At 46.9% G+C, this 24,265-nt stretch overlaps 1 protein-coding gene and 1 long non-coding RNA gene across 3 annotated transcripts in view; one reads left to right on the top strand and one right to left on the bottom strand.

Moving 5' to 3' along the window:
* Window positions 1–2,228: 2,228 nt before the first annotated feature.
* ctc1 (CTS telomere maintenance complex component 1) overlaps window positions 2,229–24,265 on the bottom strand; it is a 47,835-nt gene continuing 25,798 nt past the window's right edge. The window contains exons 9-21 of one of the 2 annotated variants that reach the window (XM_081599377.1): window positions 23,981–24,210; window positions 19,574–19,724; window positions 19,329–19,501; window positions 18,675–18,844; window positions 17,856–17,970; window positions 17,309–17,729; window positions 17,108–17,197; window positions 15,993–16,133; window positions 2,950–2,996; window positions 2,809–2,882; window positions 2,606–2,741; window positions 2,467–2,538; window positions 2,229–2,394 (exon numbers count right to left, since the gene is read on the bottom strand). In XM_081599377.1, coding sequence (XP_081455503.1) covers window positions 2,244–2,394; window positions 2,467–2,538; window positions 2,606–2,741; window positions 2,809–2,882; window positions 2,950–2,996; window positions 15,993–16,133; window positions 17,108–17,197; window positions 17,309–17,729; window positions 17,856–17,970; window positions 18,675–18,844; window positions 19,329–19,501; window positions 19,574–19,724; window positions 23,981–24,210 — 1,971 coding nt within the window. In that variant the 3' untranslated portion in view covers window positions 2,229–2,243. The remainder of the gene's footprint in view (window positions 2,395–2,466; window positions 2,539–2,605; window positions 2,742–2,808; window positions 2,883–2,949; window positions 2,997–15,992; window positions 16,134–17,107; window positions 17,198–17,308; window positions 17,730–17,855; window positions 17,971–18,674; window positions 18,845–19,328; window positions 19,502–19,573; window positions 19,725–23,980; window positions 24,211–24,265) is intronic. The other variant, XM_081599379.1, reaches the window with a different exon arrangement.
* Window positions 8,858–13,769, top strand: LOC145548637 (uncharacterized). The gene is made up of 2 exons (XR_014084644.1): window positions 8,858–12,834; window positions 12,869–13,769. It is a non-coding gene; the product is annotated as an uncharacterized LOC145548637 (long non-coding RNA).

Raw genomic sequence — 24,265 nt, 5'->3', positions numbered from 1 at the left:
TATCATCCATGTTTATCAGCAGGAGCCTGGTCTGTGATTGGCCGTGACGAGGCTCCGTCCGGTGATGACGAGTCGCGCCGATTGGATGATGAGAGTCTTCCAGTTTGGATTTACGCCAAGGCTTCACCATTAAAGGTCCAATCAGCTGGTGAATGTTAAAAATACTGACTTCCTAAAGCGTGAGCAGAATCTGCTGTAGTTCAGATGGATCAGTTCAGTCCTGCTCTGCGTGGTTTTCCTCCTCTGGTCGTCTCAGTCAGCAGCAGATGGAGTCGGTGAACCAGCAGAGGAACCATTTAACGTCCTGCAGGAAGATTTTACCATCTAGTGATGGATCTGACAGGACGGTTTATCATTTTGGTGATTTTCTCCAGACCGGTCCAGAGTTGGAGGAAAGCAGAAAATAAATGTTTACAATGTTGACAAAAATCTGTCAGACTGATTCACAGACTCTAGAGGATCTCAGCTTCCTTAAAGCCTCTGGATGTTTTTCCACTGACGTCGTCCCTCCAGGTGTCCTGGGTCTCCCCTCCTCCCGGTGGGACCTGAACTCCTCACCAGGGAGGCGTCCAGGAGGCATCCTGACCAGATGCCCGAGCCTCAACTGGCTCCTCTGGACGTGGAGGAGCAGCGGCTCTACTCTGAGTCCCTCCTGGATGACCGAGCTTCTCTCTCTAAGGGAGAGCCCAGCCACCCTGCGGAGGAGGAAACCCATTTCGGCCGCTTGTACCCGTGATCTCGTTCTTTCGGTCATGACCCAAAGCTCATGACCATAGATGAGGGTGGGAACGTAGATCGACCGGTAAATCGAGAGCTTCGCTTTTTGGCTCAGCTCTCTCTTCACCACGATGGACCGGTACAGCGCCCGCTTCACGGCAGACGCTGCCCCAACCCGCCTGTCGATCTCCCTTCTTCCCTCATTATGAACAAGATCCCCAGATACTTAAACTCCTCCACTTGAGGCAGGACGACCCCCCTGACCCGGAGAAGACACTCTACCCTTTACTGGCTCAAGACCATGGCCTCGGATTTGGAGGCACTGAGCCTCATCCCGGCCGCTTCACACTCGGCTGCGAACCGCTCCAGTGAGAGCTGCTGAGACGCCGGATGGTGGACCAGAATCGCCTCGAAGCCGTACGGAAGTCTGTCTCCATGGCCTCCAAACTCCTCCCATGCCCGAGTTTTTGCCTCAGCGACAACCCGAGCCACATGCCGTTTCGCCCGCCGGTACCTATCAGCTGCTTCTGGAGTCCCACAGGCCAAAAAGGCCCGATTGGACTCCTTCTTCAGCTGGACAGCATCCCTCACCGAACTGTTTAGCTTCAGTCCATTTCCTGTTCTCCCAGCTGCATCCACTCTCCTCTGATTAGCTCGCCTGGCTCCAGCTCCCATCATCTGCAGCTCATCGTTTTCACTCCCAGCTCCGTCTGTTTGGTCCACAGAACCTTGTACCAGGTCCAGTTCTGACCCGGATTCAGCTCCAGATAATATAATTTACCTGCATTGACCCACTGGGCTAAAGTGGCCAAACTTTTTCTCATTTAGTCCAAAACTGTCACCAGACAAAAAGAATCACATTGTTTTAAAGTCCAGTTACACCTGCAGAACCTCAGAACCTCAGAACCTCTGGGTTCACTGCAGTAACAACACCTGTGTGTTACCTGTGTGTGTTACCTGTGTGTGTTACCTGTGTGTGTGTTACATGTGTGTGTGTTACCTGTGTGTGTGTTACCTGTGTGTGTGTTACCTGTGTGTGTGTGTGTGTGTGTGTTACCTGTGTGTGTGTTACCTGTGTGTGTGTTACCTGTGTGTGTTACCTGTGTGTGTTACCTGTGTGTGTGTTACCTGTGTGTGTGTACCTGTGTGTGTTACCTGTGTGTGTGTGTGTTACCTGTGTGTGTGTTACCTGTGTGTGTGTTACCTGTGTGTGTTACCTGTGTGTGTGTTACCTGTGTGTGTTACCTGTGTGTGTGTTACCTGTGTGTGTGTTACCTGTGTGTGTGTTACCTGTGTGTGTTACCTGTGTGTGTGTGTGTGTTACCTGTGTGTGTGTTACCTGTGTGTGTGTGTTAACTGTGTGTGTGTGTGTTACCTGTGTGTGTTACCTGTGTGTGTGTGTGTTACCTGTGTGTGTTACCTGTGTGTGTGTTACCTGTTTGTGTTACCTGTTTGTGTTACCTGTGTGTGTTACCTGTGTGTGTGTTACCTGTGTGTGTTACCTGTGTGTGTGTTACCTGTGTGTGTTACCTGTGCACATTCACCCCCCGATGGCTGCAGCTCCACTGCAGCTGCAGGTGAAGGACACAGACCACGTGACCTTTGACCTGGGCCTCACCAGTCCTGCTGGAGGCCCAGTGGGCCAGGTGCATGCTGGGAGCAGGGGGCGGGGCCAACCTGTAACCAGGGGCAACAGACGGTCAGTAGCAGGTGGAGGCAGCAGGTGAGTCCAGGTGAGTCCAGGTTTACCTGCTGCAGTCTCCCAGTGATGTCACTGTGATGCAGCTGACAGGTGAGAGGGAGCAGTACACACCACCTGACCTGGGACAGGTTAGAGGTCAAAGTTCAGACTGGAGGTTAAAGGTCAGCCTGTGACCATGTGATCTACCTGGAGATCTTCCTGAGGAATCCTGACAGCAGCACCTGGTTACCTGGCAACAGACCAGGTGGGTAGGGGGCGTGGCTTAGGTCCAGGTACACACAGAGGCTCCGCCCACTCTGGTCACACACAGTCAGACGAACACCTGGACACACACCTGGTTACCAACGGTTACCTGTTTCACCTGGACAGGTGAGTTTAATCGTTTTTACCTGAGGCCTGTCCGCTCCTGCCCATCAGACTGACCCTTTCTGTGACCCGGCCCTGGAAGGTCACGACCTCTGACCTGCAACACAGACAGCAGGTGAAGCAGCTGCAGTTCCTCTGGTGGCCACAGGGGGCGACGCTGATACCTGCAGTCCAACACCTGGGAGACGGAGAGGATGGAGGGGGGCGGAGCCTGGAGGGAGAGAGAGAGACATCAGAACCAGAACCAGGCCTGGTGGCTTTACCCCCCACAGAGTGAACTCTGACCCCTGCTGCTCTTTACCAATCGATCAGCCACCGATCAATCAGCCACCGATCAATCAGCCACCGATCAATCAGCCACCGATCAATCAGCCACCGATCGATCAGCCACCGATCAATCAGCTGGTTTTATGTGTAACTATTTATTTCAAACCTGACAGCAGAATAAAACATGAACCAGGAATTAAAGACATTTTTGTACTAAAGTATTAAAGAAACTCATAAAATGATCATATTTTCAGATTCACCTCATTAATAATCCAATCAAAAACAGACAGTTTGTTAATTTTCCATTTCATCTGGGTTTGCAGATGTCTAAATATATGTAAACCCATAAACTAAGATATATAATCATCCACTCATATGGCCCAAATTAACACATTAGTGCTCTATTACACATATTTCTATATCTGGTGAAAATGGCCTTTAAACTAATTGTTTAATTTGTTCCATAATTTTACACCATGAAATAATAAAACTATTGATCATAGGAACTGTGAATCCTTTAGTTTCAGTTTCATAACCTGCTGTCTCATCAGCAGCAGTTTATTGGAGCCTTAAACATAATTTGAGTCATTTTAAATTCCAGCAAATCTTCAATTTGAGTTTTATATTTTAATAAAGTGTTTCTGTTTCCATAACAACATTATTGTTTCTAAAGTTTCTGTGGGAAACCCAGTGGATGTAAAGAGCTTTGGTAAAATCAGAGAGTTATTTATAACATGAAGTGATTTATTGTTCAGAATGTTTAACTTCAGCCAGAACCTTTATGCTCAGTTTATCCTGTAAATGTTGAATATTCCAACTGATTTCATCACCTATTACACAGAGGAACTTATTAACTTAAACCCTTTCTAGAGATAAACCATCTTCAGTATTTTTCTAAACCTAACCTTAACTTCAGTCTTGTCCAAATTTAGTGATAATTTATTGTCAAACTGTTTCTGTAATTTACTGATTTCTGAGGCGACGATGGAAAGAAGTTATAAGTTTTTACCAAAGACAAATTTTAATAAATTAGACACTTTGCTTATGTCGTTTAGTACAAATTGAACTGGTCCCAGTTCCAACCCTGAGGTTCCCCACATACAATCAGATTTAATTTAAATTACTCCTCATCCAGATCTGCTCCCCGTCTTCCATAACGTTCTGATGTTTTAGTTAATGATTTATTGGGTCAAAGCTTTCCTTAAAACCCCTTCAGCTAATGTATGACTGTCTGCTGCTGATGTTGGCCGATTTGCTCTGAATCCATGTTGATCATTGCTGAGCGGTGGATGTTGGACAAACAGGCCTGTAATTAGTGATTATTGCCAGTTTATACATTGGTTGGATCTTTATTTTCATTTTGTTGGTAAATTGTCCTATTAGAAATGATAAATTACTAAAATAAGTTAATGACCATTTTAATGGCTCTCATGTCATCAGTCAGTGGATGGTTTTACATTTATGCACAGAATAAAGTGATTTCTCTCTCTTCATGGGTTCAGAGACACTGAACTTTAATTATTCTGAACATATTTTAGTTGCTGTTTTTATTGCAGGTATTTTTCTGAGGTTCGATATTCACACAATGACTAGTGAATTTATTTACAGGCTTCGTTTCGGCGACATTCTGGTCATTAATACTGTGGATCATTGTTACTGTTAGACGTTTTCCTGATAATATTTAAAATGCTCCATGTTGTTTAGTATTATTTTAATTACTATCCAATAATTCATATTCCTTTTTACATGCCTTTATAATATTGGTTAACTTATTTTTATATTTCTTATATTTGTTTATATTCAGAAGTTCTGTATTTTATAAATTCCCTAAAAAGTTTTTCTTTTTACATGCACTTTGTAATCCACTGCTCATTTCTTGCTGTTCATCTCATTTCCCTTAACTGTGCAGTTATTAATAAATAGTAAATTTAAACTTCTTCATATGCTGAACTCAATCTGGAGACTCAGACGGAGAAAAAAAGCGATTAAAAAGTTTATTGACTTCAATGAATTAAAGTTCTTTGGATGCTGAAACGTTGCGCTTTAGTGATGCTGATTCGAGACGTCGCCACCTGGTGGTGGAGGCCAGAGAAAGGACGGAGGCCTGGAGGGCCAGGAGGTGGAGAAGGGGCGGATAAAGCCATATTCCTATAAACAGGAGCCTGATGCTGATTGGCTGGTGGCGGATGAACGTGACGCAGCGATTGGCTGATGCAGGTGAGGCTGAAGAGTCTTCCAGTTTGAATTTATGCCAAGGCTTCATTTCACATCTTTTATTCTATGAATTAATCTCATTAAATTAATTTACATATGTATTAATCTGTCATCAGATCAGCTTTTAGTGCCTTCAGTGATTCTTCTGATCGTCTGTAAATTGATCTGATGTTTTGATCAGTTGATTTGCAGTCACAGTCAGACTGTAAACTCTGGTAAATAATCAATTATATCAGAATAAACTATTTTCAAGAACGTCTGTAAAAATCTAATCAGTGAAGGTTGCACAGTGCGATGTAACGCGGCTGGCCTGGTGGCTTTAGACTCTACATGGGGTTAAATTATTCTGTTTATTTGGATTTAGATTGTGGAAAAAATGCAACTCTTTGATTTACTCTTATAAATGTTTCTTCCATCCAGTTATTGAACATTTCTATAGTTGATCTATAAATGTAACTCATAAAAACATTCTTTCCATTTCTAGTCACACATTAAAACATTATCCATGACAGTTAACATTGTTTCCATCGTCTTATAATTAATGTTAATTAAACAGCTACTTCACCTCCATTTCTGTTTTCACAAACCATTTCACTACTGAGCCTCGTTTCTGATAATCATATTAAAGGTCTGAGTTGTTGGAGGTTCTGTTTGATGTGGTAGAAATTTGCATACTACTATTAAAGTGAATTATTGAATAAATGTTCAGTTTTAATGCTGCTGGTCATCTGGTCATCACTGTAACAGAGACCAGTAAAAATGTCATCAGGATCAATCAGCGATCCACAGCAAGTGTCTCCATCCAGCTGTGCCAGTTGCCATGGTAACGTTTGTATATCTGGCCAATAATTGGCGTTGCTGGATGCAGACCACATGCCAGGTTGTCCTTCACACGTCTCTGGGTAATTTTGGGGAACTGGAGCGGAGATGGATGATCACCTTATAGATGAGTGATGTCCCTCTTTGACCTGCTGCTCTAAGTCCTGCATCAGTTCTGCATCAGTCCTGCATCATCTGCCCTCACAGCATCTGTAAAGTCCTCGTTAATGCAGGTTTTGGATTCCTTAAACGCGTTGGGGCGCTGCAGAAATAGATGATCCGTCCTTGCACCTCTGCTCCGTTTCCTCTGGGTTTCCCAGTGCAGTGAGCTCTCTCCATCTTGATCTCATGTCGCAGCTTTTCAGACCGTCTCCACTTTCTCCTCCGTCTCGTTTGGCGACTCAGTAATTCTGTTGATCACCAGATTGATTGTCCCTCCAGGTCCTCCATCTTATCGGTGATTACCAACAGGCCATCACAAGCTTTAAATACGTCGGACTGCAGCGAGTTCCCACATTCGCTCAACACCTGTTGCTTTGCTGTCATCCACACCTTTCTATGTAAACCTCTGGCTGGATTTAATGTCCTGCGCTTCTCTGTCAGCTCGTCCAGTCTGCCGTTTGTCCACAATGATTTTAACAAGGCCTCTGAAATTGTCCTGTTGTTGCTATAGCAACTCCGTGTGCATTTCCTTCTGCTGGCTCAGTAACTCCTTCACTCCTGAGAGCAAAACAAACTCCTCATCTCGTCTCGGATCCTTTGAGGAATTATTTCACCGGCTTTTACCGAAAATAAATAATCTGATGTCAGTTAACCCCAACTCTCACTGTCTCTTGTTGCCGATCACTAATGCTTGCCTGCAGAAGCCGGTGTGCAGCTGACCTCCCCTTCCTTCTGCCTGCGCAGCAGCGAATCCTAACGATGTGGTGAGGAACTACAACGTGTGAACAGGGAAGTTGGTGTGAAAAATCCCTGAAGCCGTCAAAATGCATCAACACAACGGATCTAATGTTACGTTCAAATGACGGAGCAAACAAGAGCCTGACGTAGTTCGGCTGCATCCGGATCCAGACGGCAGGTAAAGCAGAACAGTACCAACGTTCACCCAGAACAGAATCAGTCAGAAAGCTGAACAATTAACCAGAAAAATGATTTAAGTCAACAAGCTGAGCTGCTGGTTCTGCTCTGACTGCTGGTCCGCAGCTACTGGTGGTGAGAGTTCAGACCAGTGACGTGGCAGAGCCTCACCCGTCACCATGGAAACATATATAGTGATAAAATCATTTATGTTGCCATTTTCACCCTGTGGTTTGTACTATAAACTATTTTTATTTATCTTAACCAACGTTTCTTCAAAGTCGCTGACTGCCTGGCTGCCATTCGATGCTCCTCCTGTCTGCATGTCGCCAATAAAATGGCTGAGAAACATTTAATATATGGACTGATTTTCCATAATTTAGCTCATGTATGTGATGCACAGTGTTTGTGCCACCAGCTGTGTGTGTCGTGTTTAGTGTGCGGAGGACAGACTGGAGGCAGTTCTCTTGCCTGATGCCAGGGGGCGCTCATGATCCCAGACATTGCTATAAATAATTCAGGAGAATTATAAAGAAGTGCTGAGATATTCTAACACGATAACGTCTTTGCCGCTTCAGCACCGTGACCAACGTTCAGAGGATGAAAACAGTGACCACTGGTCATCCCAGAAAGCCCAAAATGGGTTTTAGCCAAATAAATAATTCAGCAGGAGGAGACGGTTATATTTCTGTTCATTTTGATAGATTATTGACATGAGATCTGGGATGTGACACCAGGTTCAGTCTAACCCAGGTTTTCTAAAAGCAGGGCTGAACCCGGTATTACACCGAGCGCTACAGCTAATACTAGCTAGGAGGAAACAGACGCACCCAGCACAACGCTTTCATTCTATTGGCTGAGAGGTTGCTAGGCGACTAAGGCAGCTCCATGTTTCATAGCGAGCAGAGGCTGAGCATAAGCGCGAGGAGAAGTTTTGAGTGCAACTATTACAAGTTTTGAGAACAAAAGACATGAAATCCTGACTGCGTGTTGGATTATGGCAGGAAAATCCCTCATAATCTCTGGATGTCCTCCTCTCTGTCCTCCTGCTTCTCTTTTAGGTGAAGTTTTGATGTGTAAGTCTGTCACTATGTCTGAAACATGTTATAGTTCAGTTCAAGGTGGAACATCGTCTACAGGCTGTGGAGGCTTAGAAAGGACCTGATCCGACATGTGATGGTTGTAAACAAACTTCAGCCCTTTCACACATTCTGGACTCGGTGCAAACATGGATATTGGCAAAGTATCTTTGATAGTTTCTGATCAATATCTGGACAAACTGCTGATCCATCACCACTCAGATCTTTGGTTTGGCTGCAGCAGAGGAAACATCAGGACTGTTGGCTTCCTGCTCTCTAGACTCATCAGATGGATCCACATCCTCCAGGATGTGGGGTTAGGGTTAGGAGAGGTTATGTCTCACATCCATTTGGAGAAGATCAGATAAACAGTTAAGGGTCTGTAAACACATTATTTATATCTTATGTAGAAAGAATCTCAGCAGATAAATCTGTGGAACGGTCAAGTATTGGCTCTTTGTGCACAAACCTGTGCTTTGCATCGACTGATGTACGAATACAAGGTGGAGACATGTTGGGGTAGCAGATCCAGTATAGGGGGGGTTGGAGTGGGGGGGGCGGGGGTGGAGGGGGGGGGGGTTCTGTTATGTGTCAGTAAAGCAATAAAAAGACTTTGATCTGTCGAGAAAAGTCGAGCTCATCCCACTTCCCCATGCTGGAGATTTTAGTTTAATAGTAATAATAAATAAAATTACCTTAAAATTAATGACATAGGTGACATCAAGACCCAACAATAGAGTCAGACGGTAATAAAATGAATCTGGTTGTGTGTGTCGTTATTGTGTCCTGCAAACTTTGCTTTAATTCTACTTTTTTATATTTAATCATAAAAAATCATAGTCAGGCAGAAAGAAAGTCATGAAACAGGAAAAGCTGATTTCCTTAATAAAGGGGAAGTTTCTGTCTTGCATCAGGCTAAAAATAATTCAGACCATTCCTTATTTTAAAGCATTAAAGGTTTTTAAAGAATAAAATATAAACGTTTTGAGAACTTGGATAAAACCCACAGTAAAATACTTAAAATAATGACTTATAATTATGCCAATAATTAATATTGGTTTAACCAGTGGTTGATGTTGGTTTGATTATAAGAATATTTACACTTACTCTTACACTTGTGGAAGTACTTAAAGGTGAAACAAGTAACTGTAACTTGGTATCAGATAATTAGAATAATGGGTATTATTGGTTTCTTTTCAGAAGTATCTGTAATAACTCACATTATGATTATAATAAGGGTAACTAATGTTATTATAACATTATAAATGAATGTTGAATCAGATAAACTAAAAGGTTATAAATGTGATTTTGACATTGAACTTGAAAAGGTGTAAAATGTTGTAACTGTAATTAAAGGTCACTGATGTTGTATTGAAGGTAGATGGTAGGTGGAAGGACAGGGGAAAATAGGAACTGATAGGAGAACGGAGAAGATAAAGCCTTATTGCTAAACTTCAACTTGCCTAAGAAAAGGTTGGGCAGGAAACAGAGGTAGGAGGAACTGTTGAGCAACTTGGGGACATTAGAACAGAGATCCGGTCATAAGGTCTCCAGGGTGATGGAGATGAGATCATCTGTCCAAGCAGTCAGCCAATGAGACAGGCACAGCAACAAAGCTAGCCAATGCAAACGCACCAAAAGGTGGATAAACCCTTTATAAGGTGGGTGCAACAGAGGAATCTTTGGTTGGATCCTTCAGGCAGCTTCGAGCCAAGACGGAGATGGACAAAGAACTCTGCAGCTGAAGAAGAGCCGGGGCCACAGAACCGAAGACTGTTCTGCACATGGGGACCAACCCGTTAGCAACATGTGGCTTCAAATCGCACTTCTCTCAACAGCTGGGTTTAGACCCCCAAAGACAAAGACCAAGGCAAAGATGAAGATAAAGACAAAGAACAAAGGCAAAGAGGAAGAACTGGTGTGTTCCTTCCGTGGGACCAGAAAGATCGTGAGACGAGGAGAAGGGAGCTACAGAGCTGCAAGACAAGAAGCTGAGGACCGCTACGCGCATGAGGAAGTCACCCTGAGGCCCGAGACCTGCCGCTCTAAGTCAGTACTCTTCCTGTACTGGGAACCTCCTGCTGCTGCAACACCTTCTTCATCATCAGGCCAGTTCTGGGGTTCAAAATGCCAAACTCTGTCCGTCTCTCTCAAAGTTTCCCTTTTTTAGTTCTCAGTGTCAGCATTAGGGAAAGATAGGCTAGATTATTGATTTTACTTATTTGATTATTTCTGCTACTGAATTAAGCTGTACTGACCCTTGCAAAATTGCCTTACTAATAAAATAATTAGCATTAAGAAAATCTAAAAGATGTTGTGGACATTCAATTAATGAGTCACCTTAAAGTTCTTTGATGGTTGTGAAATAGCTATGAAGTTTGATTCTGGGAGGAAAAAGTAGAAATGTTTTGTAGGTTGCTTTTAGCCAAAACTAAAACAACACCCTTGGGACTCGCCCGAGTCACTAAAACCAACCTGGTTCAGTAACAAGTGCAAGTTGTAATAAAGAGAAAGAGCGACCGTTAACAGGTGTGCTCTGTGAAGCTAGTTGGTTGCAAGCTACTCAATCTGGCTAATTCACAGGGTGAAAAAGGGTGGGACATCTGGAGGGGGAGGTCGTTAGAAACCAGGCGAGTCTTTCTCGACGCCAGCTTAAACAGAGTTTACTCAGTTCTGAACAGGGTAAAATCCCATCAGATTTTGAAAACTCAAATTACCCGTTAGATGGAGAGCTGGCTGCACATCTCCCTCCTCTGAGAAGAGGAAGTAGAGTGAGAGAGAAGGGGGGGGAGGTGTTGCGCAACAACAAAGTGGCGCCCAACGTGGGGCGTTGCGTAACCACAACAAGGTGGAGCCCAACGTCATAGAAGTCTAAGCGTGTAAAACAGGAGGATAGTTCTGGATAGCTCGCTTAAAGTAGCAGCTCTACAGGGGTAGAGTTGTCGGTGACTGAAAGGCCATCAGTCACCACCCTCGCAGTAACTGCACGGCGTGTGGGTGAGGGGAGTTTCACTGAGGACAGTTGACCACGTCCGTCAGTGAAGCTAGTAGCCAAGATAGCCTAGACCCATCCCTGCTCGATGGCTAAAGAGAGGCTTTGGGGGATAGGCGACTCGGAGACAAGGAGGACGACGCGAGGTCGTACGTCCAGAAGATGCAAGTAATTTCACAAGGAAGTGGTGAAATGCATCTGGAGCTCAAGGTCGAGCATCTGAGACCACACGCATGAGGGAGCTCATTGGCGTGGAAATGATGAAGTGGACTGCTATGTCCAGCAGAGGAAAATTTTCCTTGTCGGAGCCGAGAAGTGGGACAGTACTCCCAGAGGAAGGGAGGCCCCAGAAGAGTACGTGGATGAGGTCGTGCGGAGCGTGCATGAGGCCCTTGGACATGCAGACGTACGACCTACACGTGAGGAACTGGTGGGAGAAAAACCCTTGGACGTCCCTTCAGACCGTCCGATGCAGCTGCGGGACTGTGAGTATGTGGTCAATACGCAGGGCTCGCAGGGCAGCGGATGGAAGGGTTGTTCATCAAGAGCACATTACCCGGGGGTTCAATCTGCATGGATGTAGCAGGCCCCATGGATAACAGAAAAGAGAGGTGAGGAGTACCTCTTGGTGCTGATGGACATGGTGTAACAGTGACAGCTGAAAAAGAGCAGGTCTTCCCCTGCAGAGGAATTCCGTTCACGTCACTGAAAGCAGGAAGGCGAAGGCACTTCTCCTTTTTGCCCAGAGAGGGAAAGGGGAAGTTGCAGTTTACAGTGTCATTGAAACAGGACAGAAAGTTTGGATTAAAGATCAAGATCGGCCTGTAGTCACGGTGATCAAGTTGAAATTCAATGGAATGAATTTTGTGAAGCAAGTAATGCACTGTAAAAAAGTATTACTTATGAAGAAAGGGGTCCACAAGGTCAGTGTTCAAGCCAGTTCTTAGCTAAAGCGAACCAGAACATTGCAAGAATCAAGCATCATGCCATCCTGTGTTAGACTGGCTACTATTACAGGATGATTGCCATTCAAAGAACAACTTCAAGGCTTAGGACTAGGAGGGCCCTGAAGAAATTGGATTATGCTAAAGAAGAACTCCTGTCACAAAAGGATGGATTAAACAGGAAAAGGGACTGAAGTCGTGAGGAAGGAGTGGCGTCATAGACAACCACCAAGATCAATCCTGCAACAAAGTGTTGAAATCAACACCTGGAAGCAACCTGTGGACTTCACAGAGTCCTGCCTGACAGAGTCCTGTTGCCTCCGACAACTCCAGTAACCCTTTAACGACCCCAGCGATGGAAAAGGATTATGATTATGGATAAAGCGTCATGCTGCTTATGCTTTTTGTTTTGCTCTACTGAACATCCAGTGTTTTTTTTTTATTTTTTATTTGAGGCTTTTTGCCCATCAACCTGTCCCTAAGGAATCTTCCACATCCTGAAGAACCAACGCTTCATTCAGCTGAGGATTTTTTGTCACTATTAAAGGATCAGAGCGACCTGGGTTCTCTTCAACATTCGTCACTTCCTGAGAGACATCAAAACTCCAAGGAGGGGGTGTCAAAGAGCAGTGGAGTTTGAAGACTGCTGAGCCCTTGGTGACAACTGAGGATCTGCATCTTCACATCCCAGGCTGCTGAGGCCTTGGTGACGACTGAGGATCTGCATCTTCACATCCCAGACTGCTGAGGCCTTGGTGACAACTGAGGATCTGCATCTTCACATCCCAGACTGCTGTGGCCTTGATGACAACTGAGGATCTGCATCTTCACATCCCAGACTGCTGAGGCCTTGGGGACAACTGAGAATCTGCATCTTCACATCCCAGACTGCTGAGGCCTTGGTGACGACTGAGAATCTGCATCTTCACATCCCAGGCTGCTGAGGCCTTGGTGACGACTGAGGATCTGCATCTTCACATCCCAGACTGCTGAGGCCTTGGTGACGACTGAGGATCTGCATCTTCACATCCCAGACTGCTGTGGCCTTGATGACAACTGAGGATCTGCATCTTCACATCCCAGACTGCTGAGGCCTTGGTGACAACTGAGAATCTGCATCTTCACATCCCAGGCTGCTGAGGCCTTGGTGACGACTGAGGATCTGCATCTTCACATCCCAGACTGCTGAGGCCTTGGTGACGACTGAGGATCTGCATCTTCACATCCCAGACTGCTGAGGCCTTGGTGACGATGGAGGATCTTCACATCCCAGACTGCTGTGGCCTTGGTGACGATGGAGGATCTTCACATCCCAGACTGCTGAGGCCTTGGTGACGATGGAGGATCTTCACATCCCAGACGACCATCTTCTCTTTCCAGGGGATGAGGACGCAGACCTGCAAGAGGATGTTGGGTTCCCAGCATGTGAAAGGTCTGACCTCGCGGAGGGGGTGTCGAGAAAAGTCGAGCTCATCCCACTTCCCCATGCTGGAGATTTTAGTTTAATAGTAATAATAAATAAAATTACCTTAAAATTAATGACATAGGTGACATCAAGACCCAACAATAGAGTCAGACTGTAATAAAATGAATCTGGTTGTGTGTGTTGTTATTGTGTCCTGCAAACTTTGCTTTAATTCTACTTTTTTATATTTAATCATAAAAAATCATAGTCAGGCAGAAAGAAAGTCATGAAACAGGAAAAGCTGATTTCCTTAATAAAGGGGAAGTTTCTGTCTTGCATCAGGCTAAAAATAATTCAGACCATTCCTTATTTTAAAGCATTAAAGGTTTTTAAAGAATAAAATATAAACGTTTTGAGAACTTGGATAAAACCCAGAGTAAAATACTTAAAATAATGACTTATAATTATGCCAATAATTAATATTGGTTTAACCAGTAGTTGATGTTGGTTTGATTATAAGAATATTTACACTTACTCTCACACTTGTGGAAGTACTTAAAGGTAAAACAAGAAACTGTAACATGATATCAGATAATTAGAATAATGGGTATTCTTGGTTTCTTTTCAGAAGTATCTGTAATAACTCACATTATGATTGTAATAAGAGTAACTAATAAGTTATGGTTATTATAACATTATAAATGAATGTTGAATCAGATAAACTAAAAGGTTATAAGTGTGATTTTGACATTGAACTTGAAAAGGTGTAAAATGTTGTAACTGTAATTAAAGGTCACTGATGTTGTGTTGAAGGTAGATGGTAGGTGGAAGGTCAGGGGAAAATAGGAACTGATAGGAGAACGGAGAAGATAAAGCCTTATTGCTAAACTTCAACTTGCCTAAGAAAAGGTTGGGCAGGAAACAGAGGTAGGAGGAACTGTTGAGCAACTTGGGGACATTAGAACAGAGATCCGGTCATAAGGTCTCCAGGGTGATGGAGATGAGATCATCTGTCCAAGCAGTCAGCCAATGAGAGGCACAGCAACAAAGCTAGCCAATGTAAACGCACCAAAAGGTGGATAAACCCTTTATAAGGTGGGTGCAACAGAGGAATCTTTGGTTGGATCCTTCAGGCAGCTTCGAGCCAAGACGGAGATGGACAAAGAACTCTGCAGCTGAAGAAGAGCCGGGGCCACAGAACCGAAGACTGTTCTGCACATGGGGACCAACCCGTTAGCCCCGCAACATGTGGCTTCAAATCGCACTTCTCTCAACAGCTGGGTTTAGACCCCCAAAGACAAAGACCAAGGCAAAGATGAAGATAAAGACAAAGGCAAAGAACAAAGGCAAAGAGGAAGAACTGGTGTGTTCCTTCCGTGGGACCAGAAAGATCGTGAGACGAGGAGAAGGGAGCTACAGAGCTGCAAGACAAGAAGCTGAGGACCTCTACGCGCATGAGGAAGTCACCCTGAGGCCCGAGACCTGCTGCTCTAAGTCAGTACTCTTCCTGTACTGGGAACCTCCTGCTGCTGCAACACCTTCTTCATCATCAGGCCAGTTCTGGGGTTCAAGATGCCAAACTCTGTCCGTCTCTCTCAAAGTTTCCCTTTTTTAGTTCTCAGTGTCAGCATTAGGGAAAGATAGGCTAGATTATTGATTTTACTTATTTGATTATTTCTGCTACTGAATTAAGCTGTACTGACCCTTGCAAAATTGCCTTACTAATAAAATAATTAGCATTAAGAAAATCTAAAAGATGTTGTGGACATTCAATTAATGAGTCACCTTAAAGTTCTTTGATGGTTGTGAAATAGCTATGAAGTTTGATTCTGGGAGGAAAAAGTAGAAATGTTTTGTAGGTTGCTTTTAGCCAAAACTAAAACAACACCCTTGGGACTCGCCCGAGTCACTAAAACCAACCTGGTTCAGTAACAAGTGCAAGTTGTAATAAAGAGAAAGAGCGACCGTTAACAGGTGTGCTCTGTGAAGCTAGTTGGTTGCAAGCTACTCAATCTGGCTAATTCACAGGGTGAAAAAGGGTGGGACATCTGGAGGGGGAGGTCGTTAGAAACCAGGCGAGTCTTTCTCGACGCCAGCTTAAACAGAGTTTACTCAGTTCTGAACAGGGTAAAATCCCATCAGATTTTGAAAACTCAAATTACCCGTTAGATGGAGAGCTGGCTGCACATCTCCCTCCTCTGAGAAGAGGAAGTAGAGTGAGAGAGAAGGGGGGGAGGTGTTGCGCAACAACAGATCAAATAAAAACTTTCACTGTACATAAAAAATAATCTCTCTGTGTTGTAAACTTTTTAAAAGCTGTTTTTATTAAATTAATTCCCTCCCCCCAATAATCAGCCATTTCCCCCCAGCTACCCTGGAGCCGGTCTGAACAGAACCAGAACCAGGTTACCTGAGTCCAGGTGTGCGGCAGCAGCAGGGGGCGGGTCAGAGTGTGGAACCTCCAATCAGGTTGCACCCAGAGGGAGGAGTCAGCATGAAGCTCCACCCCTTTCTGCCCAGCAACGCTGCAACCAATCAGAACGCTGGGATCCTGTTGGACACACAGAGGACCAATCAGGGGACAGGAAGCAGCTACCTGTCCATCAGAGGACAGGCCTGGTCTCAGGGAGACGACCTGGACCAGGTGAGTTTGGTCAGAAACTATGAATAAAAACTACAGAGTGAATAAAATATTAGAGCTGAAACGATTCTTTGAGTTCATCAGTTATTAAAACCCCTTGATTAAAATGTTCCTGCCTGGAAGCTTCGTTAATTTATGTTGTATCATTTAGCGCACCGTGTTTCAGCCGGAACATTATCTGCGTTGCGCGGAGCTCTGACTTCCTCTGAGTTGTTGACGGAAGCTACGTGTTAGCGGCATAACGTCCAATCTTCAGGTTCGGCCCGCGGGGATTTTACTGATTGGTGATAATTCCGGGTTTTCATCGTTTTTGTGGGACCAATAAACATCCTTAAAATGACCGGCGCGATGCCGGGAGTCCGGCAGCCTTTCTGCTCCGGAGCTGCTGGTTGAACGGCGGGAAGAAGCTGAGGAGGATTTCTACAGGTGAGCGGAGAGACTGAACACGGCGGGCGGCTGAGGGTTGATGCTTACAGGGTCAGAGCAGCTTTACGGACGAACCGCACAATAAACTTATATCATCCCGGTCTGAACAAACGGGAGGCGGAACATGGCGGGTAGATGAGTTTCTGAACGGAGGAGCCGTAAATATCCCGTGTTGCTCCCCGGTCTGACCTTCACCTGACCTCCGACCCCATCTGACCTTCGTTCGCCTCTAATCTGTCCGATTTTATCTGATTACTCGATTACTAAAATATTAGTTTACAACAGCCCTATAAAACATGAAGAGCTCCAGAACCAGGTAGCCAGTAGAACCAGTGGAACCAGTGGAACCAGTAGAACCAGTGGAACCAGTGGAACCAGTGGAACCAGTAGAACCAGTGGAACCAGTGGAACCAGTCCAGAGGGAACCATCCATCAGTGACATCATCAAGGTGTTTTACCTGAGAGTTTGGTGCTGTGAGTCTGTAGACGGATCCAGGCTGGAGGAGAGGAAACCATCGAGAGGAAACACCTGAGAACTGCAGCAGCACCTGGAGACACAGTGGAGGGTCATCAGGTAAACACCTGGTGGTCGTCCAGGTAACCATCAGGTAACTTCCTCTCTCTCTCTCCAACATTTCTCCAGGTAATCTCCTCCTCACCTTCTCCTTCCTCTCTGGCTCCGCCTCCTTCTCCATCATTGGCTGGTTCTTTGGGTCCCGCCCCCAGCTGACCACTGGACCAATCAGCAGAGCCGTAGCAGAGAAGCCCAGCTGAAGCCCCGCCCCCTCACTGCTCCCACCAATCACTGCCTTCCTCCAGGCCACACCTCCTTTAGACTCCACCCTAATCACCATGGAGACGCAGGGATGGGGAGCTGTTACCATGGCAACGGGGGAGGAGAGCTCTTCATCACATCGCCTTTTCTTCAGACATGAGCCTTCGTCATCATCCTCTTCCTCCCTCTGGTTCCTCTGCAGGTTGTCACTTCCTGGCTCCGCCCCCCTCATCCTCAGGTGTGTTGCCATGGTAACAGAGGGGCTCAGGATGACCAGGTGATCCAGAGAGAACTGCAGGTAAACTCTGCAGAGACACAGGTGGAGTCGGGGACAGGTTGGTGGTCAGATTCCCTCTGAGCATGCTCAGTAGGGCCCCCTGCTGGTTCTGGTACCAGCCATGAACCGGGTCAGAACCAGCTGGTTCCAGTACCTGCAGGTTCTGTTGGAGATCGACCGGTTCTGGTCCAGGTGTCGGCAGGACGGGATCTCTGATTGGAGGAACCGCTCCGTTACCATGGTGAAGCTCCGCACACACACCAGGCTGCCTGGAACACACACACACACACACACACACACACACACACACACACACACACACACACACACACACACACACACACACACACACACACAGGTACGCACACACACACAGACACGCACACACACACACACACACACACACACACACACACACACACACACACACACACACAGCTGAGGCTGCAGGGAGACTCTGTGAGGACCAAGGGTCGGTTCTGGACCTCCTCAGTGAACGACCCGGTTCTGGTCGGTCCACCATGCTGGATGGATTCACTCAGCAGTTCATCATCATCATCATCAGTTTATTACACAGTAATATGTTTGGGTGTCTGATGAGGAAGACGCTCCACAGGTTTCATCTCCATCATCAGAGGGTCGATGAACCGACCAGCTGATAATCTGACAGATTAATAATCTGGTCTGATTTAATGACCTCAGTGAATAAAACTGGGTTTATTCTGGGCTCTGATGATGGTTTTTCACCTCATCCTGTTACAGGATCTGATGAATGAATGAATGAATGAATGAATGAATGAATGAATGAATGAATGAATGATCATGAAATCAGGTTGGGTTTATAACCCAGCAGAACCAGATCAGGTGGTTAAACCAACTGGGTCCAGTTAGAGACGCTGATCTGGACCTGAAGACCTGCTGGTGTGTGTGTGTGTGTGTGTGTGTGTGTGTGTGTGTGTGTGTGTGTTCCTACCGATCCAGGCCGTGTTGAAGGCCGACCTCTGACCTCCATCCTCTTCCTCTGTGGTTTCCGTGACGATGCAGCTCACAGCTGCTGTAGCGTCTCTGAGCTCCAGGCTCTGTGTGAACTCTGACCTTTCAGAGGGGAGCTGGAGGACGCCGACCAGCAGGAGGGGGCGGAGCCTAACGGGGAGGACAACGTGAGACCCTAAAAGAGGGCGGAGCCTAAGGGGGCGGAGCCTAACGGGAAGGACAACGTGAGACCCTAAAAGAGGGCGGAGCCTAACGGGGAGGACAACGTGAGACCCAATATCACATGCTGTTTTTATTTTAATCATGTAAAGCACTTTGAAATGCGTTGCTGCTGAAATGTGCTATACCAATAAAATTTGATTGATTGACCCTAAAGGGGGCGGGGCCTAACAAGGAAGACAACATGAGACCCTCAAAGGGGGCGGGGCCTAACAGGGAAGACAACATGAGACCCTCAAAGGGGGCGGGGCCTAACAGGGAAGACAACATGAGACCCTCAAAGGGGGCGGGGCCTAAGGGGGCGGAGCCTAACAGGGAGGACAACATGAGACCCTCAAAGGGGGCGGGGCCTAATGGGAAGCAGGTTCTAACCCTGATTCCTCCCAGCTGATGGTCCTGATGCTGCTGAGGTTACCTGAGACTGTCTCCTCTCCTGGGGTCAGAGGTCAGTGTCCTGCAGGACCAGGAGAGACCAGAGTTGACCTGAGACGAGCTGAGGACACCAGGGGGCAGCAGAGAGGACGACTGCAGAGACTGGAGGACATCTGAGACACTGAGGAACTGAGGGACGGATGGGTCCACCTGGTACTGAGGACAGACGGAGACACTGAATCCATCTGAGGACAGACACAGTGGGACGTGTCTCTGAGGGACACCTACCTGGTCCAGAGAACAGCGGTGAGGCCTGTCCAACATCTCAGAGTAGATGTCTCTCTGTCTTCGTCCTCTCTGTGTCCACAACGTCTCTGATAGTTTCCAGGACAGAAGACAGACGCAGTGAGGAAGAGGAGGATGAGGAGGAGGGACCAGGCTGGAGACAGAGAGACAGGGGACAGTTAGTGGGACATGTTGGAGACGGTTGATCAGCTGATCAGAGGACGATGATCACATGACCATCAGATGATGATGGAGCTCCTTCCTCCGTGTTGGGCGTCATGACGCCATGTGGCCACTGGTGGCGCCACTGAGCTGCTCTCTCTAAGCGTTTCTGTTCTGCTGCCCTGATGACAGCAGATCAGCTTCAGTCTGTGGAAAACCGACAGTCTGAAAACGTGACGCCATGTTTTACTGTCAAAACTACGACAGCTAGAAAAGATCCAGGAGGTTCACAGCTCAGGAAAGAGTTTAAAATATCTAGAAGGCAGGAAGTTGGTCAGCTCTGCTAGCTTAACAACGTTAGCATGTAGCTGAGCTGCAGTTTGATGTTTTGGGTCATTTAGTGCTAAATGGGTCACAAACACAGTGTTACTCTTTCTCCATCAATCTTTCCATTGACTTCCATTCATTTCTAACCAATTCAATCCACACCTCAGTCCTGAACCGAACCACCAACCCAGAACCAGCGTTTCCCCTCATGGAGGCACAAGGAGCAGGGGGTCCCCACAACCCCACACTGTAGACAGGCAAAGGTCCCCATGGGGGGACCACACACACACGCCTTCTGTCATTAAACATCTTTCTATAAAACGACCAGTCAGAGCTACAGGATAGAGACCAGTAGTGACCAGTAGTGACCAGTAATGACCAGTAGTGACCAGTCAGAGCCTGGGGGGCTACAGGATAGAGACCAGTAATGACCAGTAGTGACCAGTCAGAGCCTGGGGGGCTACAGGATAGACCAGTAATGACCAGTAATGACCAGTAGTGACCAGTAGTGACCAGTAATGACCAGTAATGACCAGTCAGAGCCTGGGGGGCTACAGGATAGACCAGTAATGACCAGTAATGACCAGTCAGAGCCTGGGGGGCTACAGGATAGAGACCAGTAATGACCAGTAGTGACCAGTCAGAGCCTGGGGGGCTACAGGATAGAGACCAGTAATGACCAGTAGTGACCAGTAGTGACCAGTAATGACCAGTCAGAGCCTGGGGGGCTACAGGATAGACCAGTAATGACCAGTAGTGACCAGTAGTGACCAGTAGTGACCAGTCAGAGCCTGGGGGGCTACAGGATAGACCAGTAATGACCAGTAGTGACCAGTAATGACCAGTAGTGACCAGTAGTGACCAGTCAGAGCCTGGGGGGCTACAGGATAGACCAGTAATGACCAGTAGTGACCAGTAATGACCAGTCAGAGCCTGGGGGGCTACAGGATAGAGACCAGTAATGACCAGTCAGAGCCTGGGGGGCTACAGGATAGAGACCAGTAGTGACCAGTCAGAGCCTGGGGGGGCTACAGGATAGAGACCAGTAGTGACCAGTAGTGACCAGTCAGAGCCTGGGGGGGCTACAGGATAGAGACCAGTAATGACCAGTAGTGACCAGTCAGAGCCTGGGGGGGCTACAGGATAGAGACCAGTAATGACCAGTCAGAGCCTGGGGGCTACAGAATAGAGACCAGTAATGACCAGTAGTGACCAGTCAGAGCTACAGGATAGAGACCAGTAGTGACCAGTAATGACCAGTAATGACCAGTCAGAGCCTGGGGGGCTACAGGATAGACCAGTAATGACCAGTAGTGACCAGTCAGAGCCTGGGGGGCTACAGGATAGACCAGTAATGACCAGTCAGAGCCTGGGGGGCTACAGGATAGACCAGTAATGACCAGTAGTGACCAGTCAGAGCCTGGGGGGCTACAGGATAGAGACCAGTAATGACCAGTAGTGACCAGTAGTGACCAGTCAGAGCCTGGGGGGGCTACAGGATAGAGACCAGTAATTACCAGTCAGAGCCTGGGGGGCTACAGGATAGACCAGTAATGACCAGTAGTGACCAGTCAGAGCCTGGGGGGCTACAGGATAGACCAGTAATGACCAGTAGTGACCAGTAGTGACCAGTCAGAGCCTGGGGGGCTACAGGATAGACCAGTAGTGACCAGTAATGACCAGTCAGAGCCTGGGGGGCTACAGGATAGACCAGTAGTGACCAGTAGTGACCAGTAGTGACCAGTCAGAGCCTGGGGGGGCTACATGTTCAGGATAGTAACTAGCTCTCCTTCTAATCTCCCCTTAATCAGCACGTATCTCCCAGTCTGTTGTTTCTGAAAGCTTTTCAAATATAGATCTTCCTGATATAAGGACTGCGTCTCCTCTCCATCTATACGAGGAGTAAAATCCTGGACTAAACCCATTTCTCTTTAGTTTCTCATGTTCCTTCTCTGTCAGGTGCGTCTCCTGCAGCAGTGCCACTCCCACCCCTCCCTTCTCCATTTCCCCAATACTTTAGACCTTTTAACTGGGCTGAGCATCCCGTTCACATTGAAACAGGCCAACTTTAATACCTTTTTCTGTGTTGTCATTTACTCCTTGTGATTCCTCATTCTCCACCTTCTGTACACCTTGAAGGACCCTGAGGCCACAGATAAAGTAATAATGAACACACTACTGAACAGTTTTAGAAGGTTCACTGATGAACTGGTGACTAAACCAAAGACCTTCCAAGATGGCGTCTGCTCTTTGACCCTGTGAGCCATGATGGAAAACCTGCCCAAAGGGACGTCCTCCCCCTGCAGAGGCAGTGGGCCCTTCTTGCTGCAGTTAGCTTTGTTCATGTTTAATCCACCGCTCCAATGTCCACAGAAACAGGGGAGGATACCCCGACCCTAATGAAAAGAAATCCACTCAGGAAAAATAAAGAGACCCCAAAAATGTCTGTTAGCTTGACCAGAGTCCTCATTCACTAAACACCGGTTTCTTCCTTCAGACTTGAATGGACCTTAAATACCTCATTTTAAAAGGCAGTGGTCCTTAGATCTCATCCTGACTAAAACATTGCAATCGTTTGTATCTTTCTATTGTCTCTCTCGGTGTCTGTCCTCCTTTCTTGGCCCCGATGGTTTTCCAAGTCAGGCGTCTGGTCCAAGCTGGTCTCTGCCGGTCTGGTCTCCGCCACCTGCAGCCCTCGTTCCGCCATGGTCGCCTCCTCAGCTGTAGATCCGCGTCTCTCCCTCGTAGAAAACACGCAGTTCGCGTCAGGACTGTTGTCGCCTCTGTGTATTCCTTTCGTTTCTTCACCATAGTCGTGGTCCAGAAAAACTTTCTCCCCCTCGTACATGAATCCCCTCTTCTGCCATGCCTTCTTTAAGATCTCTTCTTCCACCCTGAAGCTCATAAACTTTACCACTATCGATCTCGGTGGTGATTCTGGAGAGGGATGCGGCGGCAGAGCCCGATGGGCCCCCGATGGGCTCTCTCTATCTGGAAGGGAAAAGATGGCGGCAGCTCCAGCTTCTCTCTCAGAAGTTTCTCTATAAACTCTGCCATCGAACCGGCGCCGTTCTCTGCTCCCCCCTTAAGTCCATGAATCCGAACATCCTCCCTCCTGGTCCACAAGCCGTGTTTCGAACCGTTTCTGTAGCTCCAGGAGCTCCATTGTAGCTTCCTCAGTGTGTTTCAAACTGTCCTCCGTTTCCTCTATCCACTTCTCTGCGCTATCAATCCGGCTGTTGGCTACTTTAATCTCCTCCTTAATTCCTTTCAGAGCGTCAGTTTTCTTGTCTCGCAGTTCCTGGAGAATCGTTTCCAAATTTGCCATGTTAAAGGCGGAACGGACCTAAAACGGGCTTCCAAAGATCTGGGTCGGGGAGCTTTGAAGCTGCGGCCATGATGGAGTTCCCGCCCTAAACCTAACCCCTATGCTAACCCTTATGCTAACCCTTATGCTAACGCTAATCAAACCTCAATTCTCACCTTAGTCCCAAATCTGACCCCCGACCCAAAAACAATGTTTCCCCTTGTGGGGCCCAGGCTTCGGGCCCCACAAGGGGGAGTGGGTCCCCACAACGTAGTATGTGCCAGGAAAATGGTCCCCCCCACACACACACGCAGTCAGATCCTCAGCAGATGTTTAAATGCTCCAACCAACCACTGCCATGTTCACTTATTGATGATAAAATATTTTCATCAGTTCTGAAAATGACAGAATGTTCTGTTTGGGTTTTTACTTCCTGCGTGGAAAATGTTTTGGGGTTTTTGGTGCTGATTCCTTTAACTAAGCTCTGCTGTGGGTCAGCGGAGGAGTTGTGTCGGTTTCCATGACAACACAAAGAGCGAGAAAAAGAGAAGAACCTCCAGAACCCTGTAGACAGCCTGAAAGTGGGTTGGACCGGTCCGGACCAGAACCATCACCTGAGGGCCAGCTGGGAGGCCAGGCTGCAGGTCCAAAGGTACTGGTCCACTCCTCTGTTGCTCTGCAGCAGTAACCGTGGCAACACTCCGTCTCCAGGGCAACGGGATTCCTTGGAGGCTCCGCCCACCCGGCTAAAGGCCGACACCCTGAGGGAGGAGCCGAGGCAACAGCAAAGCATGCTGGGAGGGAAGTCAGGGCTCGGCCGGTACAGGAAGTGGACCTGATGCAGCTGGAGGGACAAACAGATGGTGAGGGACCAATCAGAGGTCAGGGACCAATCAGAG

This window comes from Poecilia reticulata, chromosome 18 (genome assembly GCF_904066995.2).
Source record: "Poecilia reticulata chromosome 18, P_reticulata-male-v2, whole genome shotgun sequence".
NCBI lineage: Eukaryota > Metazoa > Chordata > Actinopteri > Cyprinodontiformes > Poeciliidae > Poecilia > Poecilia reticulata.
The sequence above is the reverse complement of the archived record's forward strand: the minus strand, read 5'-3'. Positions and strand labels throughout refer to the sequence as shown.